At 37.5% G+C, this 19901-nt stretch overlaps 1 protein-coding gene across 11 annotated transcripts in view; it reads right to left on the bottom strand.

Annotated features, from left to right (window-relative positions):
* Window positions 1-4853: 4853 nt before the first annotated feature.
* LOC141406692 (uncharacterized) overlaps window positions 4854-19901 on the bottom strand; it is a 155203-nt gene continuing 140155 nt past the window's right edge. For all 11 annotated transcript variants that reach the window (XM_073992596.1, XM_073992593.1, XM_073992588.1 and 8 more), the window contains exons 3-7: window positions 12087-12338; window positions 11312-12021; window positions 10784-11250; window positions 7145-7233; window positions 4854-7057 (exon numbers count right to left, since the gene is read on the bottom strand). In XM_073992596.1, coding sequence (XP_073848697.1) covers window positions 6932-7057; window positions 7145-7233; window positions 10784-11250; window positions 11312-12021; window positions 12087-12338 — 1644 coding nt within the window. In that variant the 3' untranslated portion in view covers window positions 4854-6931. The remainder of the gene's footprint in view (window positions 7058-7144; window positions 7234-10783; window positions 11251-11311; window positions 12022-12086; window positions 12339-19901) is intronic.

Here is a 19901-nt window from a genome sequence, read left to right as displayed (position 1 = left end):
AGTTTTTCATGGCTGAAAGAGGAAATGTAAGCCGACATTACACTGAGGGGACTTTCCACCGCCGAAAATTTTATGTTTTGGTCAGACTATCTGAGTGCAAGGCGGACGTGTTTCTCAATGCCTATGCAATTGTTACCATAACAGGTAAAAAATTATCAGTCGGCTTTGCCGGCAGAGATATACCCTCAGCCTGTGTATATTAAAACAATTTTTTCCCAAAAACGTATGTATTTAGGGGGTTTAAAAATGTTGATTAGGATTAAAGATCAAAAGTTTTGTGGAGGAGATACTAAGAGGAATGGATCGACATTGACCATTATGGAAGTGGATCTCCACCCACTACATATGGTGCCATAGGGGGTTTTTACACCCTTCGGGATGTTTGCTCTAAAAGTATAGACTTGCCCCTGAAAAAACGTTTACCATCGTAATTGAGGCAGCGAATGCAAGTTGCTTCAACAAAAATCAAAGTGATTCGATATCAGCTCTTAAAGTGAACTTATCCGAAATTTTGTGTGGGAGGTACCGTATGGAGTGGACAAATATAGTCCATATTTGAACCTGATCTATATCTAGTAGATATATTAGGATGTGAAGAATTACCGTATGAACAAATTTTCCGAACATTTTTGAACTTTTGTGGGGGACGTACGTGAAGGAGTGGACCGATATGGCTTATCTTCAAACATATACTATGTTTGGACAAAGTATTACTAAGGCCAAATTTGGGACCGAATCGGCAAATCCGTTCTAGAGTTATCTTGCGCTCCAACCACCTCACACGGTGTCACAGGGGTTTTTTTGCAACTTCTAGGCTATTTTCTCAGGAAGTATGGACTTGCCCGTCGTATGGAGGGCAGTGAATACAAGTTGCTAAAACAAAAATCAGAGCGATTCGAGAGATGGCCCTAAACTGAACTTTTCCAAAATTTTGTGTGGGAGGTACCCAAAGGAGTGGTACACACAAAGTCTGGTATACATTTTACGATGGGCAAAGTATGGACCAATTCGGTTACTCCCTTCAAGAGCTATCGTGCGCACAAATTTTCCGAACATTTTCGAACTTTTGTGGGGGAGGTACCGGAAGGAGTGGACCGATATAGCCCATTTTCGAAATTAAACTAAGTTTGGGCAAAATATTACGAAAGCCAAAATTTGCGCTCCAGCCAGCCGGACAGACAGACCGACGGACATTTACCATTGTAATCACTTCCAGAATACACGCTAACATCTTGAGGAAGATAGGGAAGATGTTTATATAAATTTTGGGTACCTTTCAATGGGGAATAATTTTGAAGGAAAACTGTATCGGGTAATATACATTTTGAAATGCGTGTAAATCGCGAAATTCTCAAAATCAGTTGATGCGCATGCGTATACCCAATAAAACTAATTGTTATACCCTCAGCATTTATGCTAACGAGGGTATATATATTCTTTCATAGGGGCAAAATGTGCCTCATCGAAATAATGGTTTTAGACCCCAAGTATGTTTGGACGAAATGTGTTTCAGACAATTTGGAGTTAATTTAGCAATGTCCGTCCGTCCGTCTGTCTGGCTGGCTGGAGCGCACGGTAACTCTCGATTCGGTCTAAAATTTGGCTTTCGTAATTTTTTGTCCAAACTTAGTTTAAGTTCGAAGATGGGTTATATCGGTACACTCCTTCCGGTACCTCCACCAAAAAAGTTCGGAAAATTTGTGCGTACGATAACTCTTGAAGGAATTAACCGATTTGGTTCATACTTTGCACATTGTGAAATTTCTACCAGGCTTAGATGAACTTCCAATATGAACTCAATCGGTCCACTCCTTCGGGTATCTCCCACACAAAATTTCGGAAAAGCTCAGTTTAGCACCTGCTTTCGAATCGCTTTGATTTTTGTTGTAGCAACTTGTATTCACTGCCCCCCATACGGCAGTATAAGTTTCATCAGGTGCAAGTCCATACTTCCTGAGAAAGTAGCCTGAAAGTTATAAAAAAAACCCTATGCCACCGTGTGTAGTAGTTGGAGCGCAAGATAACTCTCGAACGGATCTGCCGATTCGGTCCAAAATGTGGCCTTCGTAATATTTTGTGCAAACTTAGTTTAATTTCGAATATAAGCCATATCGGTCCACTCCTTCAGCTACCTCCCCCACAAAAGTTGAAAAATGTTCGGAAAAATTGTGCGCACTATAACTTTTGAAGGGAGTGACCGATGTAAACCGTACTTTGAACATCCTAATATATCTACCAGATATAGATCCGTTTCGAATATGGACTATATTTGTCACCTCCTTCTGGTACCTCTCACACAAAATTTCGTATAAGTTTACTTTAAGAGCTGCTCTCGAATCACTTTGATTTTTGTTGAAGCGATTTGCATTCGCTACCTCCATTAGACGGTAAACGTTTTTTTTCAGGGGCGAGACCATATTTCTTGGGAAAACAGCCCGAAAGGTGTAAAAACCCCCTATGTCACCATATGTGGCGGTCGGAGAGAACGATAACTCTCGAACTGTTCAATCGATTTGGTTCAACATTTGGTCTTCGTCATATTATATCCAAACTTAGTTTCATGGGGCAATACCGGTCCACAACTTCTGGTACTTCTACCCAATATTTAAAAATGTCACTAAAATGCTAGGACGATATCACTTGAATGGGGCAAACAATTTGTTCCAAACTTTGGATCTCCAAATATGTTGTCAAAATTTAGTTTAACTTCTAAAATGGCCCATATCGGTCCTCCCTAAAGGTACCTCCCCCACAAAGGTTCAACATTTGTGTATTAGTGTAGTTAATTCCTAATCCACATTTTTGTCGGCAAGTTCAAATGTCTAAAAAGGGCCACAAAACTCTGAAGAGACCTTAAATACATTCGATCTGTCCGTAGGTGAAAGTTTCCCTTCACATTATCTGAGGGTATATACCTGTCGGCAAAGCCGACTGACACTTTTTTACTTGTTGCCTGCGTTTAATCATATACGCGGTCATAGCTTACAAGCAAATAATTTTTTTTTCTAAATTTTTGAGCTTTGTTCAAAAACACTTAATTTAATCCAGCTACTGGTAAACTACAATAGTTCGCGTATTATAATAGTACAAACCTTGGCTTCCTTTACTCATATACACTTTGATACGACAAAAAATGTGCCTCATCCAAATAATGGGTTTAGACCCCAAGTATTTTTGGATGAAATCTGTTTCTGACAATTTGGAGTCAATTTAGCCATGTCCGTCCGTATAACTCTCGAACGAAGTAACCGATCGGGTCCAAAATTTGGTATTCGTAATATTTTGCCCAAACTTAGTTTAAGTTCGAAGATGGGTCACTCCTTCCGTTACCTCCCCCACCAAAGTTACAAAATTTTCGCTAAAATAGTGCGCAGGATAACTCTCGAAGGGGGTAACCGAATTGGTCATAACTTTGGTTGTAGTAATATTTCTTCCAGGCACAGATCGGGTTCGAATATAGATTATATAGGTCCACTCCACGAAAACTTGCCGGCGCCAACTAAAATGGCAAATCCATAAGATAACGCTCGCAGGGAGTTTTTGATTGGTCGAAACTGTTATTTCGTATTATTTCATCTAGTCATGTACTAAATTGGAATAAATCCAGTCCTTCGGGTCACACAAAATTTGGAAAAAATTGCAGTTTAAAAGCTCGTCTCGGATCGTTTTAAAATTTTTTGCAAAAAGTTCTTCTTGCGAACCCATTTTAAGATGGCCAAATTTTTTTTCGGGGCTAGTCCATATTTCCTGAGATAATGGCCTTAAAGCTCCAAGAAACCTTGACGGCACCAACCAAACTGGATAGTACGTAAGATAAACCTCGAAGGCAGAAACCGATTTGCTCCAAACGTTGTACATCGTATTATTTCTTGCAAAATCGAATTATTTCCGAATATTGACTACATCGGAAAGATTTGTTTGGAAAGAGTGCATTTTATGGACTCGTCTGGGATGGTTTTTAAATTTTTGGCAACATGTTGTGTATGCGGTTCTAGTTAATACGGTAATTTTTTTTCGCGGGCAAATCCAAACTTGCTGAGAAATTAACCCAAAAACAAAAAAACGCCAAAAGTATTGTGTTTGCATTTTTGCTTTAGGTCCGAGGCTGTGGAAATATCTATGTTGGCACAGCTGACTGATACTTTCTTACGTGTTTTCATCGAATTTGATCTCTCTCGGAATCCAAAACTGTTTTTAAACCATTACTACACCTTTTTTCATATTCGAAAGATTTTACTTGTAATTCGAGAATTCCATTTGTAATTCGTTACATTTCATTTGTAATTTGAATTATTCCATTTGTAATTCGATTTTTTCCACTTGTAATTCAATTATTCTATTTGTAATTCGAAAGGAAAATGCAAAAATTTTATTATCATTGGTTTTATATTTGGTTTTTCAAATTACAAGTACAAATGGAATAATTTGAATTTCAAATGGAATAATTCGAATTTCAAATGAAATAATTCGAATTACAAATGGAATTTTCGAATTACATTTGAAAATGGCGTAGGAGAATTATAAACATATTTCTCCAAAAAGGCGATTGTTTTGACATTCCCGAATAAAACCACAACTAAGTCTTATGCCAGACTATGAAAATTTTCATATACGTGAAATAGAGTTTATAGGCAAGAGGTGTGAAGGGGGTGAAACTCTGTACACCAGGTTCTATAATCTGAAAATATTCTTTGTTTTTAAATTCGTAACTCTCAAACCAATGTAAAGCAATGAAAATATTAACATTTTCATTTGACTTCATATACGTGTGTGGATGTCAATGAAATTTTAGAAGAAAATGACAAAGAGTTTTCAATGAAAATTTGCATAGTCTGGCATAAGACTAACAAATATTTTTGTAACTAAATAACATGGCTGTTTCTTTATTCTCTTTTCTGTAATATATTCTTTATACATTTTCTATATGTATAATTTTCTTGTTGTTGTTATCTTGCATGTATTGCGTATCTTTTCTTATTTGTATTTTTTTAGAAAACATTGCTTTTCATTAATTGTTGTCATTTGTAACATAATTTGAGAAATGTCTTCGAACATGATGAACTTTAATAATTGGTTAATGGTTGGTTGGTTACTCATTCCGGGGGAGGGGACTCTAAGTATATATATATATTTTGTTATAACTATAATTTGTTGTTTTTCAAATCCGATTAAATATGAAATCTACTTTTAGAATATCATTTATTTAATAAATAATTTTGGTTTTAATTCTAAATAAAAAAATTGATTTGCAATAACCCAATTGAAAGTTTTTTGTAGGTTTAAAACTCGATTTGGGGATAATGTTTTTTTGTCTAAAAACTTTTCTTTCGTAATCTATAGTGTTGTTTATATATTTCGTTTTGTTGTAATATAAATAATTAACAGTATTCAAATTCTAAAAGTTCTCTAAACTTGTTCAGTTTTTGTTTGCAAAATTTATTAACTGGGTTAACAATTCTCAAATTGTTTTGTATTTTTATAATTTTTTTATTAATAGTATTTTAATATTAAACAACCTTTTCTTAATGGAACATTATTACAGAATTTGGAATTGTTTTTTTTTATAAAAAATAATGTGAAATGAGATAATGAGGGGGGTGTAAAATAAAAAATAAATTTAAATTACTTTTTGTCCTGAACTCTCTTCTACAAGAGCTGTGCAAAAAGTTTTTTTATTTTCTTTTCTCAACTAAATACAAAAATAAAAAATTATTTGGCACTCCTTTGTGTGTTTGAGGGTGTTTGAAAATGTGTGTGTGTGTTTTTTTTATTGCTGTGATGTATATACGACGTGTGTAATTGTGAAAACTTGGCTTTATAACAGTTTTTCTTTTAGAACATTTTAAATAAAACTTATGATAGAAAACAAGTTTTTATTGTTGTTGCAAAAAAGTGTCAAAACCATTGTTTATTGTTAGAGGAGGCATAAAAGTGGGATATTAAATATAATTTAACAACATTTTGAATTTAAAACCAGTTATTAAATAAAATAATTTATTAAATAATGTATAACAACAATTATTCCTTTGTTCCAGAACCTGCAAGAGTGTACTATTTGCAATTTTTGATACTTTTACGTTTATAAATTTGACAGAAATTTCATTGCATGTTCTGTAACGGAACATATGTGTAAGGTATTTATTGGAAGTAATAGAGTGTTTCTCATAATAAAAACAAATTAATAAATTAAATAAAATACCAAAAAATAATGCAAAAATATAAATTTCAAAGATGTCATCTGAGTTTGGCATTAAGAGAAATTTCTAAATGGAAATGTGAATTGTTTAAGAAAATGGTTGTATTTTAAATGAAATGGAAATGGTTCATAAACAAATATAAAAATAATAGAATTCATTTTTAAAATGTTAATGTGGATAAAACTCGTTGTTGTTATTAATAGCTTATATAATATGACATTAGTTAGTAATATTTTAAAATTGTTGAGAAATAAATGGGTCTTTGGTTTTGCTTAAAACATACTACTAAGGTCATGGTAAAATACGTTTGTCTTTTCTCATTACGTTCAGGTTAAAGGGATATCTTCGCTATATGTAGTTATAAATTAAAAAATGTTTTTAATTTTTGGAAAATATCTCTCCTGCAAGGATAACTCAAGTTGTAATGGAAGTTGTTAAAATCTATTGCTAATCGTTTACAATAATCCGTATCTCCGACAGAGAGCACCACGATAGAACAGGAGTTATTAAAATATCTTGCCAATCGATTGCAATCTATTGATTACATGTTTATCCACATATGACGAAAATAATCCCCTTCATGTTTCTATGCTTTTATTTACACGCCCTATTCCCTCTTTTTAAATATCACGTATATGGTTTCCTTTACAATGCATATTCATTTCCTTAAGCTTATCCCACTTTGTTTTTTGTTGTGTGTCTGTTCCTTCTAGTTGCTTTACATAATCTTAACTCTATTTTTTGCTATTGCCATCGTGTGCTAACAGCAGTTCCTTGGCTTCTTTTTTACTTTTTTTCTTTTCTTCTTTGGCCATTAGTTTTGCCAAGCGTTCTTCTTCTTTGGCCAGGCGTTTTTCTTCCTGTAATCGAGAAATAGAAAAAAAAACATAAATCAGTTGATTATCCATTGACATTTTAAGAAAGTTTCGAAGAATAAAAATAATTACCTTCCTCGCTTCTTTGTCTGCTTTCAATTTAAGTTTTTCCTCCTTTCTGCGCTCCACAGATTCATTTTTCTTATTGTCTGACTTTTCTTCTGCAATTGACATGAAAAGACAAAAAGGTACTACAGTTAATCATAATCGGATTAGAATTTAAAAGGCGGAATAATTAAAAGTTGATGGTGAAACGATGGGAAGACAAGAAGTGGACAAAAACTGAACAAACAAGTAAAAAAGTATCAGTCGGCTTTGTCGACAGAGATATACCCTCAGCCTGTGTGGATTGAAATACTTAAAAAAATGTATGGACGTATGAACCGACAGAAATATGGATTGGATTAAAGCTCAAAAATTTGCGGGGGGATATCGATAGATAGGGCTTTTGTACTATACTAGCCTACGGAAAACATAATATCGGGCCACTAGGAAAACCTTCCGGAAAACCTACCGGAGGGAGTGGACCGATATAACCCATCTTCGAACTTAGACTAAGTTTGGACAAAACATTACGAAAGCCAAATTTTGGACCGAATCGGCAGATCCGTTCGAGAGTTATCTTGCGCTCCAACCACTACACACGGTGTCATAGGGCTTTTTTGTAACTTTCAGGCTATTTTCTCAGGAAGTATGGACTTGCCCCTGATGAAACTTATACCGTTATATGGGGGACAGTGAATACAAGTTGCTACAACAAAAATCAAAGCGATTCGTGAATAGGTCCTAAACTGAACTTTTCCGAAATTTTGTGTGGTAGTTACCCGAAGGAATGGACCAATTGAGTCCATATAGGAACCGCATGTAAGTCTGGTAGAAGTTTCACTATTTGCAAAGTATGGACCAAATCGGTTATTTCCTTCAAGAGTTATCGTGCGCACAAATTTTCCGAACATTTTCGAACTTTTGTGGGGGAGGTACCGGAGGGAGCGGACCATCTTCGAACTTAAACTATGTTTGGACAATATATTTTGAACCGAATCGGCGTGTTTTGGTTTTTGGGCCAATTTCTGAGGAAGTATAGGCTTGCCACCGAAAGAAATTGTATCGTCGTAACTAAAAAATTCTTAAACGATCCCAGACGCGTCCTTAAGCTTCACTTTTTCTCAAGTTTGTGTGGGTTGTACCCAAAAGAGTGTTTCGATGTAGTCAATATTTGAGCATAATTCGTTATGTAAAAATAATACGATGTATGTACAGCGTTTAAACCAAATCAGTTCCTCCCTTCGAGGGGAAAAGCCGGCAGGCTTTTTGGAGATTTTGAGCCATTATCTTAGGAAGTATTAACATGCCTCAGAAAAAAATTGTGCCATTGTAGCAGAGTTTGAAATTTTAACAATTCAGTTACTTCCTCCGAGAGTTTTCGTGCGCACCATTTTAGGGAAAAAATTTTGAACTTTTTCGGGAGGAGATATCGGAAGGAGTGGACCGATATGGCCTATCATCGAACTTTTGAACCAAATCGGTTGATTAGTTCAGCCTTTTGAGTCAATCATTGTTTTTAGTAGCTAAATTTTCTATAGTTCCAATACATCTTAAATATTTTAAATCAGTGCATAGTTATTTTACTCCTGGTGCTAATACAAGGCTTAGTCGGTAATTTGGTCCCCTAGTTGCTTTTAGTTCAATAGTTCGATGTTTTATAGAATCACAGACGGTAACGAACTACATATTTACAATTTTGTTAGTTCACTATTGAACTAAAAGTTTATGTCGTACTGTGCGAGTTCAGTTGTTCTTTACAGTGAATTGTTCAATTGAACTAGTTCGTTCGTTACCTTTTTGAGAAATAGTGACGTTAAACGAGCTCATTTCAGTTTGCTTCTGACCTCAAAGCTAAGAAGGAAACATTACAAAATAGAACAAAAGAATATTCAGAAGTCGTACCTGTGTTCGCTGTACTATTGAACTAAAATGAGCGGTAATTACTAATGGCTATATCACACCATATGCTTTTTCACATGTATGACATCAGCTGGTCTGTATATTAGTATACCCAAAATGGCCACATACACGTGAAAAAGCATATGGTGTGATATAACCATACACTAGTCTCGTTGATCATTGCAGTGAATCGTTCAAATGAACTAGTTTATTCGCTACTGGACGAATTTTTTGAAAGAGTTTTCAGAAGAGAGCAAAGATGAACGAATTCATTATTATTCCTATTTCTTGTAAATCTGAACGAGCTCATGCCAGGTTACTTCTGAACCCCAAAATTAAGAAGGAAACACTACAAAATTGGACAAAATTCGGAAGTCGTTCGTTCGTTGGTTCACTCCACTATTGAACTAAAATAAACGGTAGTTACTAAGCTAACCCAGTTCATTTTTGTAATGAATGTTTCGAATGAACAAGTTTGTTCGTTACTGAACGATTTTTTAAAGAGCGATGATGAACCAATTCATTTTTCTTCCTTTCTATTCATAAACTAAGAAATCAGGGGAAATCAAATAGGATAAAACGTTCGTTGATTCGATATTCTATTAAACTAAAAGTTTATGAACTAGTTCATTTGCTATTTTCAGTGAAATCATTTTTGGAAATTTTTTTTGGGGAGCGAAATGAACGATCTTATTTCTCTTCGATTTATTCATAAACTAAAACATCATCTTCTAGCCTGATGCATATATAAGAACGGAAGACCACAGGTTTACACTCCAAAGATATTCGGAAGTCGTCCGCTGGTTTGCTCTGCTATTTAAATAAAATGAACAACAGTTACTGAACTAGTTCAATGAATCAGAACTTGTTCGTTCGACTAGAATGCTTGGCTTACATTTACGAAATCCACTCGATTTCAACAGTCAATGCCTTTGCGTATACGTCAAATGAAAACTCATCTGAAAACCATTGGATTTCATTTGACATTTAAGGAATGGAATTGACAGTTGAAATCGAGTGGATTTCGAAAATGTAAACTTACAATAAGAAAAAAAATTGCGAATTTTTAGGATAGAGTCAAAATTAACGTGCTCATTCCTCGACCTTCTTATTCACAAACATAAAATGAGCGTCAAGCCTCTGTGGTGTCCAACAAGAAAGGGTCTCTATTTTACTGAACTAATAGGAACAGCAGTTACTGAACTATTTCACTTGATTCATGGCACAATTAACAAGGTTGTGGAGAAGTATTCATTACAGGAAAGTTCGTCTTCACGATTGGTGGTAATATGTGCTATGGTTGATTTGTCTGGTCCAAAGTGTTTTTAATCCAATGATTTCATTGATATCGGGGACTTTTTCGATCATTCCTTTTAAGATAATTTAGTAGCGAAAGCAGCTCTATTCTTTGCATAAAATTACGTCTAAATAGATTTTTTATTTGAAGTTAGTTGTTTTTATAATCTCGTCTTCTTTCTAAGATCACAACCCTCGTTCCTGCTTCCCTTTTCCATCTGCCAATCTCATTACAATTTCTTTGTGGAAAATTTCCTTTAATAATTTCCCATTTCTTTTCCCTTCAATCTCTTTAAACAATGCCATTCTTTTTCTATAGACTTTGTTTTGGAAAACAATTCATTTTCTTTTACACAAAAACGCTTAATAAAACAAAACTTGTTCACATTACGTTACGAAGAAAAGAGAGAGAGAGAGAGTAAGCACACAAACATGAAAACAAATCTAAAAAAGAAGAACATTTTCACTTACTGTGATTATTGTTGTTGCAGAACAATGGAAAACTTTTGCTTGTGGAAAATCCAGATGTTGTCGTCGTCGTCGCCGCCGCTGTTGACGTTGAATTTGATGATTGGCTATGACGACCGGATGTAGATGCGGAGGAAGATTTCGTTAGCGAAATATTATTTGTGGAGGCAGCCGTTTTGTTGTTGTGGCTAATTTTAGCCGAGTTATTGTTTTTTGTGCTTTCCAGGCTCGTGTAGGCGGCGGAGGAGGAAGTTTTCTTGTCTTTGCTAGTTGCAAAGCTATAGGCGGACTTGGAGAGCTGATGTTTGCTGGCCAAAGGGCTTATTTTACCATTAGCACCGGCTTTAAGTGGTGGCGGGGCCAAAGTGTTGTGGGAAGCACTAATGTGTATGTTCATGGGTCGTTTTGGTGGTGATGGAGGTTCCTTGCTGCTGGCATTGTCGTGTGTAGTTTTCGTATAGGAAGCATAGCTGTAAGTCAAATAGAAATCTTAGCCATGACAAATAAGGAGTAATATCGTTCCTAACCTACCGAAATCTTGGATTGCTTATGTGTACCGGTGAGGGATGTGGCACTTTGGCTGGACTACGAAATTCTTTAATGGGCGGTAAACGATTTTGTAGTTCCACTAATTTTCCCTTGGTATGTCTTCGTCCGGGATAAGTGTGTGTTGAGGGGGCCACATAGCTGTTGCTTCCGCTACTACTGCTACATGAACCACTGGAAGATGAATTGCTCAACGACTTTAGAGGTTTTCGGGGTATTGCCCCCGAACAACCACTAGGGCAGCCACTGTGATGTGAGTGGACATGCAAATCTTTGGGTGACAATGAACCTCCCGAGGTACCCGAACCCGATGTGGAAGTTGGCGAGTGTGGTGATATGCTAGGTGTGGGTGGTGCCAAATGATTATTCAGAACCATCGATGTTTGATTATACGAGCAAGTTGTCGGTGATATAGGCGAGGCTGGTGAACACAAATCACTTGAAATGGAAGACGTTTTCGAGAAAACCGAGGCAGCCGACGACGAACCAGTCGAACTCATTGAATACAGGCTATCCGATTGGGAGACTCGACCGTTGGGACTTCGTGGAAAACGTGTGGGATGTAAATGGAAACTGTGATGACCGCTGTGGGCATCATTCATGGAATATGAACTGGCCGAGGGTGCAACACCATCAGCAGAGACACCTACGGAGGCCCAACTTTTGCCACCCATGGAGTAGCTGCTGGCAGATTCCTATTGGTAGCAACAAATCAATGAAAAGTTAATTGTTAAAAAATTAAAATAGCGAATTGTGTTACCTGTATACGCCATGTTCCACTCGATGATGTCAGTCGATTAACACGGGCCCGACAAATGACACAGCGCAGTGGCAGCAAACGTTGTGCCACCGCACTTTGTATGGTCTTGACAAAACAGCGACGACAAACCACACGATGGCCACATGGTGATGTTTGCATTGTCGCCCGGGCATTGATGCAAATGACACATTCATCTTCTTGTGATGTAGGTGGATCTGGTTCACTTTCTTCGAGTTTACTGAGTAGTTTATCCTAAAACGAAAAATTTATTACACGTTTAAAAGCATTGTGCTTTAATAAAGTATGTATTAATATTCAGTTAAGATCATATTTTAATATTAAATGCCTAAAAGTATGCTATGAAATATTGCTTTCTAATTATAAAATAATATTTGCCATAAACTTTCCACTGTACGAATTGTTGTTGTTACTTTATGTTAAACAAATATTATGTTGGAGAAGCGATTACTTTTTTTTTAAATATTTCAGCTCAGAAAGGGTGCTCATATAGACCCTTTCTGAAAGGAAGGATGCTTCAATCGACCCTTTCTGAGAAAAAGGGTTCTTTTATAGACCCTTTCTGAAGGAATGGTTGCAGACCTTTTCTGAAAGAAATCGTGCTTCTATAGACCCTTTCTGAAACAGAGGGTGCTTCTATAGACCCTTTCTGAAAGAAGGATGCTTCTATAGACCCTTTCTAAAAGAATGGGTACAGACCCTCTCTGATAGAATGAGTGCAGACCCTTTCTGAAAGAAAGGGTGCTTCTATAGACCCTTTCTGAAAGAATGGGTGCAGACCTTTTCTGAAAGAAATCGTGCTTCTATAGACTCTTTCTGAAAGAAAGGGTGCTTCTATAGAACCTTTCTGGCAGAAAGGGTGCTTCTATAGACCCTTTCTGGCAGAAAGTGTGCTTATATAGACCCTTTCTGAAATAAAGAGTGCTCCTATAGACCCTTTCTGAAAAAGGGTGCTCCTATAGACCCTTTCTGGAAAAAAGGGTGCTCCTATAGACCCTTTCTGAAAAAAATTGTGCTCCTATAAACCCTTTCTGAAAGAAAGGGTGATTCTATAGACCCTTTCTGATAGAAAGGGTGCTTCTATAGACCCTTTCTGATAGAAAGGCTGCTTCTATAGACCCTTTCTGAAAGAAAGGGTGCTTCTGTAGAACCTTTCGGATACAAAGGGTGCTTCTTTAGACCCTTTCTCAAAGTAGGGGTGCTTCTATAGACCCTTTCTCAAAGAGAGGGTGCTTCTATAGACCCTTTCTCAAAGAAAGGGTGCTTCTATAGACCCTTTCTCAAAGAAATGGTGCTTCTATAGACCCTTTCTCAAAGAAAGGGTGCTTCTATAGACCCTTTCTCAAAGAAATGGTGCTTCTATAGACCCTTTCTCAAAGAAAGGGTGCTTCTATAGACCCTTTCTCAAAGAAAGGGTGCTTCTATAGACCCTTTCTCAAAGAAAGGTTGCTTCTATAGACCCTTTCTCAAAGAAAGGGTGCTTCTATAGACCCTTTCTCAAAGAAAGGGTGCTTCTATAGACCCTTTCTCAAAGAAAGGGTGCTTCTATAGACCCTTTCTCAAAGAAAGGGTGCTTCTATAGACCCTTTCTCAAAGAAAGGGTGCTTCTATAGACCCTTTCTCAAAGAAAGGGTGCTTCTATAGACCCTTTCTCAAAGAAAGGGTGCTTCTATAGACCCTTTCTCAAAGAAAGGGTGCTTCTATAGACCCTTTCTCAAAGAAAGGGTGCTTCTATAGACCCTTTCTCAAAGAAAGGGTGCTTCTATAGACCCTTTCTCAAAGAAAGGGTGCTTCTATAGACCCTTTCTCAAAGAAAGGGTGCTTCTATAGACCCTTTCTCAAAGAAAGGGTGCTTCTATAGACCCTTTCTCAAAGAAAGGGTGCTTCTATAGACCCTTTCTCAAAGAAAGGGTGCTTCTATAGACCCTTTCTCAAAGAAAGGGTGCTTCTATAGACCCTTTCTCAAAGAAAGGGTGCTTCTATAGACCCTTTCTCAAAGAAAGGGTGCTTCTATAGACCCTTCCTCAAAGAAAGGGTGCTTCTATAGACCCTTTCTCAAAGAAAGGGTGCTTCTATAGACCCTTTCTCAAAGAAAGGGTGCTTCTATAGACCCTTTCTCAAAGAAAGGGTGCTTCTATAGACCCTTTCTCAAAGAAAGGGTGCTTCTGTAGACCTTTTCTCAAAGAAAGGGTGCTTCTATAGACCCTTTCTCAAAGAAAGGGTACTTCTGTAGACCCTTTCTCAAAGAAAGGGTGCTTCTGTAGACCTTTTCTCAAAGAAAGGGTGCTTCTATAGACCCTTTCTCAAAGAAAGGGTGCTTCTATAGACCCTTTCTCAAAGAAAGGGTGCTTCTGTAGACCTTTTCTCAAAGAAAGGGTGCTTCTATAGACCCTTTCTCAAAGAAAGGGTGCTTCTATAGACCCTTTCTCAAAGAAAGGGTGCTTCTATAGACCCTTTCTCAAAGAAAGGGTGCTTCTATAGACCCTTTCTCAAAGAAAGGGTGCTTCTATAGACCCTTTCTCAAAGAAAGGGTGCTTCTATAGACCCTTTCTCAAAGAAAGGGTGCTTCTATAGACCCTTTCTCAAAGAAAGGGTGCTTCTATAGACCCTTTCTCAAAGAAAGGGTGCTTCTATAGACCCTTTCTCAAAGAAAGGGTGCTTCTATAGACCCTTTCTCAAAGAAAGGGTGCTTCTATAGACCCTTTCTCAAAGAAAGGGTGCTTCTATAGACCCTTTCTCAAAGAAAGGGTGCTTCTATAGACCCTTTCTCAAAGAAAGGGTGCTTCTATAGACCCTTTCCCAAAGAAAGGGTGCTTATATAGACCCTTTCTGAAGAAAAGGATGCTTCTATAGACCCTTTCTGATGGAAAGGATGCTTCTATAGACCCTTTCTGATAGAAAGGATGCTTCTGTAGACCCTTTCTGGAAGAAAGGGTGCTTCTATAGACCCTTTCTGAAAGAAAGTGTGCTTCTATAGATCCTTTCTCAAAGAAAGGGTGCTTCTGTAGACCCTTCTGAAAGAAAGCGTGCTGCTATAGACCCTTTCTGAAACAAATGATGCTTCTATGGAACCTTTTTGAAAGAAAGGGTGCTTATATAGACCCAATCTGAAAGAGAGGGTGCTTGTATAGATCCTTTCTAAGAGAAAGGGTGCTTCTGAAAGAAATAGTGCCTCTATAGACCCTTTCTGAAAGAAAGGGTGCCTCTATAGATCGTTTCTCAAATTAAGGGTGCTTCTATAGACCCTGTTTGAAGAAAAGGATGCTTTTATAGACCCTTTCTGATGGAAATGATGCTTCTATAGACCCTTTCTGATAGAAATGATGCTTCTGTAGACCCTTTCTGGAAGACAGATCCTTTCTCAAAGAAAGGGTGATTCTATAGATCCTTTCTCAAAGAAAGGGTGATTCTGTAGATCCTTTCTCAAAGAAAGGGTGATTCTATAGACCCTTTCTGAAGGAAAAAGTAATGGGTGATTATATAGACCCTTTCTGAAGGAAAAAGAAAAGAAAGTAATGGGTGCTTCTATAGACCGTTTTTTAGTCCACATTCGATGTTGTCCTATGTCTGGAAGAATTACGATGTGCAAAATTTGGACCAAAGTGCGTTATCCCTTCGAGCGTTTCCATGCGCACCATCTTAGCGACAAATTTGAACTTTTATAGGGAAGGTACTGGAGGGAAGCTATGTTCGAACTTGACCTAAGATAACCAAATTTTGGACCAAGTCGTTTAACCCTTCGAGAGTTTTCGTGTCCATATATGCTTGGGGATTCAAAATGATTATTTCGATTATTCACATTTTCATCTTATGAATCGTATAAACTACCCTCATTACCCTTAAGGCTGAGGTATATAAGTTTATGTAAGTACTCCCTTCTCCCAAAACAGTAAGCTCGATAGTATTTTGGATGTGATGTTTTATTGTTGTTTTTTTACTTGTATTATATTCTCTCAGCTTCAGCTTGAAATTACCATCATTTTTTGTTAATGTTTCTCACTTTGTTTTGTTTCGCTCATATAATTTATGTTTTATAGTACCTGTCTTCGAAACTAACCTACCCTAACCTTATGTTGTCTTTATCACGACCGCATATCAAGAACAACATTTCATTACTTTTACTTCTTCAGACATGGTGGTCAGGGCCAATTTAAATGCACACCCCCTTCTATTTGAAATGTTTACCGATAAAAAACAAAATTCTTTGATCTCTTGTACAAAGTCACAAGAAGATAAGCAAAGCCGATAAACAAAACAGATTTGTAAATAAAAACATAGCGGTTTTATGCCATAACTTCGTTCAATGCGATTTGTTTCTTTGTTTTGTTGTTGTTTATTTGAGGCTTAATAAATTGTTTTAATTCCATCAAAGCCGGGTAATTCAATTCAATGTCAAGGTATTATTAAAATTGTTGTTTTTTTTTTTCTTCATTTCAATGTGGTTTGCAACCGATGATGATTAGTGGTTAGGCTGAATGTGATTGGCAGGTTGGCGCCAAACAGCTTACCGCTTTGATTAATTATAAGGTGAGAGACTTTTTTAATTTTACTATATGGAGTAGTAACATGTTACAGTGGAACCCTTTAAAAAGGCGTAAAATAAATAAAACATGTCCATTCGTTTTAGAGATGTTCGACTCTATTTACGAAGAAAAATATAAATGTTGTTGGTTGCAAATGGTTGTTTACAATTTGTCTACTAATGCTGGGTTCCACTGTGTTGGAAATCAATGTGCGTAGCATAGTAGTAGCATAAAACGAATTATTAATGATTGTAATCCATCATTTTGACTTTCGTATTGAAAGTGAAAAATTATGTTTTATATTGGTGGTTATTGAAAACTTTGCTTCACGTTGCTACTTCATTTATAAACTTGTGGAATATCACTCAACCTTGAAAATCGTTTCAGAGTAATATGACATTTTTTAATGATTTCCTATCTTTTCCCCAAACCAATTAATTATTGTTTTCCTAGTAATCAAAACAATAACAGTGCACTATTTTTTCACATAAGAAGCTACCCGGACACTGACGGAACATTTTCGTTTTGTTTCTCTACTTGGGGCAATAACCTATGCAATTAACACTTAAACTTCACTGTCTGTTCTCCTAAAGTGGCGTAAGAAATTCCAAAACAAGTTTAAGTGTTTAGCACATTTAACGCTATGGGGATTTGTTTTTGTTTCCACTAAATAGATTAATTAAATTATTTTCTATTTGAGTTCATTAATCATATTAAAGTGATTTTGAAATTTATATCATTAAATTGAAATTTAATTTTTTTTAAGATTCAATTATGTTCCTTTGACTTTTTGTGTTTTTTTTTCTGTTGGCTTATAGCCATCAACTCTATTGATGTGCTAACAGCTTAGACCTTAGTCTCAAGTATGTGGTTACATTGGCCTGACCTTTGTATTGCCGGGCTTTGTATTAACCGCCACAATAAATATTTATTTATTGTGGCTTAGAGTTTGTGCGAATAACTTGAGTAAATAATAGTTAACAACATTTAAGACACATCTTCATCAAATGGAGGTGGAGTCAGAGTAGAGGGGATAAACATTTGTCTTTTATTCTCACTTAGATCAAATGCTGTAAGCGATAAAATTTAGCTGAACAATAGTTGAGTTTTATGGTAACATTTGGAAAATTTGTATTTGGATGCTAATGCTAATTATAGACTTCTCACAGCAGTCGGGCCATATCTTCGCTCTTCCATCGGTACCACCTCCACAAAAGTTAAACATTCGCTAAAATGGTGTGCGCGATAAGTCTCATGTGGATCAATAGATTTGGGCGTACATTTGTTTCCCAAAATATTTTCTCCAGACTTAGATCAGGATCGAATATGGACTAAATCGGACCACCCTTTCGGGTACCAACCTTATAAAATGTTAAAGTTTTTCGCATAAGTGCAGTCTAAGGACATGACTCGGATCGTTTTGAATTTTTTTGGAGCATGTTGTCCTCGCAGCCCCTACTACGACAATACAGTATTCGGGGGCCATACTTCCTAAGATAATGGCTCAAAACTCTGCCGACATCAACTAAAATTACTAATGAGCCGGAAGAATTCCACGGTAGCAGCGCTGCAGGAAACCAACCTCAACAAACATCACATCTGTGCAAGCGGCTAGATCTTCTGAAGAGTTTCAATTGTGTGCAACAGTTAAGACACTCTCGAACCCTGGAAAGAAGGAGGATAGAACCTCAGTAACATTTGGCGACATTACCATGACTGATCCGAAGAGACAATTTGTCGAAAACCCAAGGAGCAACAGAGCGAAGAGAAGAGTACTGCATCGTATTAGATCTCTTCCTGTCAGGAACGTTATCTCAATGGTAATGGTGAAACAGCAGGATAAGCCGGGAGTTGAGTATCTTTTGTAAGTTCCCGCTACTGAAGCCAGACCAGCATAGGTGAATTGTACATGTCATTGCTTTTGTCGCCCGTAGCAATGACTTTTTAGGCTATACTGTAACGTGGTTTTCTCGTCGGCTGGGGTAAGTTCAGTCGCGTCCAGGGTCTCCATAAGGACCCACTACACGGCGGGAAACAGTGTTGTTTGTGTTCGGGTCTGAATGCTCGGGAATACGATGTATTCGGTGTGCGGCTGTACATGATCGGGGTGACGGTGTATTTGGTGTTCGGCTGTAGGTGATCGGGGTGACGATGTATTCGGTGTTCGGCTGTAGATGATCGGGAAGATGATGAATTCGGTGTTCGGCTGCAGATGATCGGAATGACGATGTATTCGGGGTTCGGCTGTAGATGATCCGGAAGACGATGAATTCGGTGTTCGGCTGCAGATGATCGGGAAAACGATGAATTCGGTATTCGGCTGCAGATGATCGGGAAGACGATGTTTTCAGTGTTCGGCTACAGATGATCGGGAAGACGATGAATTCGGTGTTCGGCTACAGATGATCGAGAAGACGATGAATTCGGTGTTCGGCTGCAGATGCTCGGAGACACGATGGGTTCGGTTGCTGATGTTCGGAAACACGATGGGTTAGGGTATTAGTTTAATGTTATGGTCTAATTTCTACCATGCGAAGACCCTGTGGAACTGCTGACCCGAAGGCTCAGTGGAACAGCTGACCCGAAGGGCCTGTGGAACTGCTGACCCGAAGGCCCAGTGGAACAGCTGACCCGAAGGGCCTGTGGAACTGCTGACCCGAAGGCCCTGTGGAACAGCTGACTCGAAAGCCCTGTGTATGTATTAGCCACCACAACTTAATGGGTAGCCCTCAAAAAGTATTCCCAACGCTTTAGCACCGAAGTGTAAGTTGGCGGATTTAGAACAGTCCTTTTCCTTTATTCCAACCCGTGCAGCTAACACCCTGCAGTAGTAAGCTCGCCATTCTCAACCATTTCTGAAATACTTCAGTGACCTTAAGTATGAAGTAAATGAGAATTATTAGTCGTAAGCACTGACGGCGGTCGTTGTAAAGTTACACCGGATGCGCTTATCCTTTGCTTTACATGTTATCTCCGAAGCGCATGGGTATTAATGATGTAGGGTATGTTGCATATTGGATGGCTGGTTTCGTATGGTAAAGGTAGTTGTTGGTGAATTATGTACGTGAACATTTTGTCACGTTACAATACTCTTCGATCAGAAATATCCGATCATCAGCATGGATTCTGTTAGCAGCACAACACTACAACAACACTGCATGCCATATCCACACATACCAGCCGATTACTAAAAAACAACCGTGCGATATGACAGTGCTGGTGGCACTCAACTTATGAAAAGCCTATAATTCTGTCAAGCACTCCACGCTGTTTG

The sequence above is a fragment of the Musca autumnalis genome, unplaced genomic scaffold (assembly GCF_047663935.1).
Source record: "Musca autumnalis isolate F117 unplaced genomic scaffold, ASM4766393v1 scaffold_5, whole genome shotgun sequence".
In the NCBI taxonomy this organism is placed as follows: Eukaryota; Metazoa; Arthropoda; class Insecta; order Diptera; family Muscidae; genus Musca; species Musca autumnalis.
This window is presented reverse-complemented; position numbering and strand designations above follow the sequence as displayed.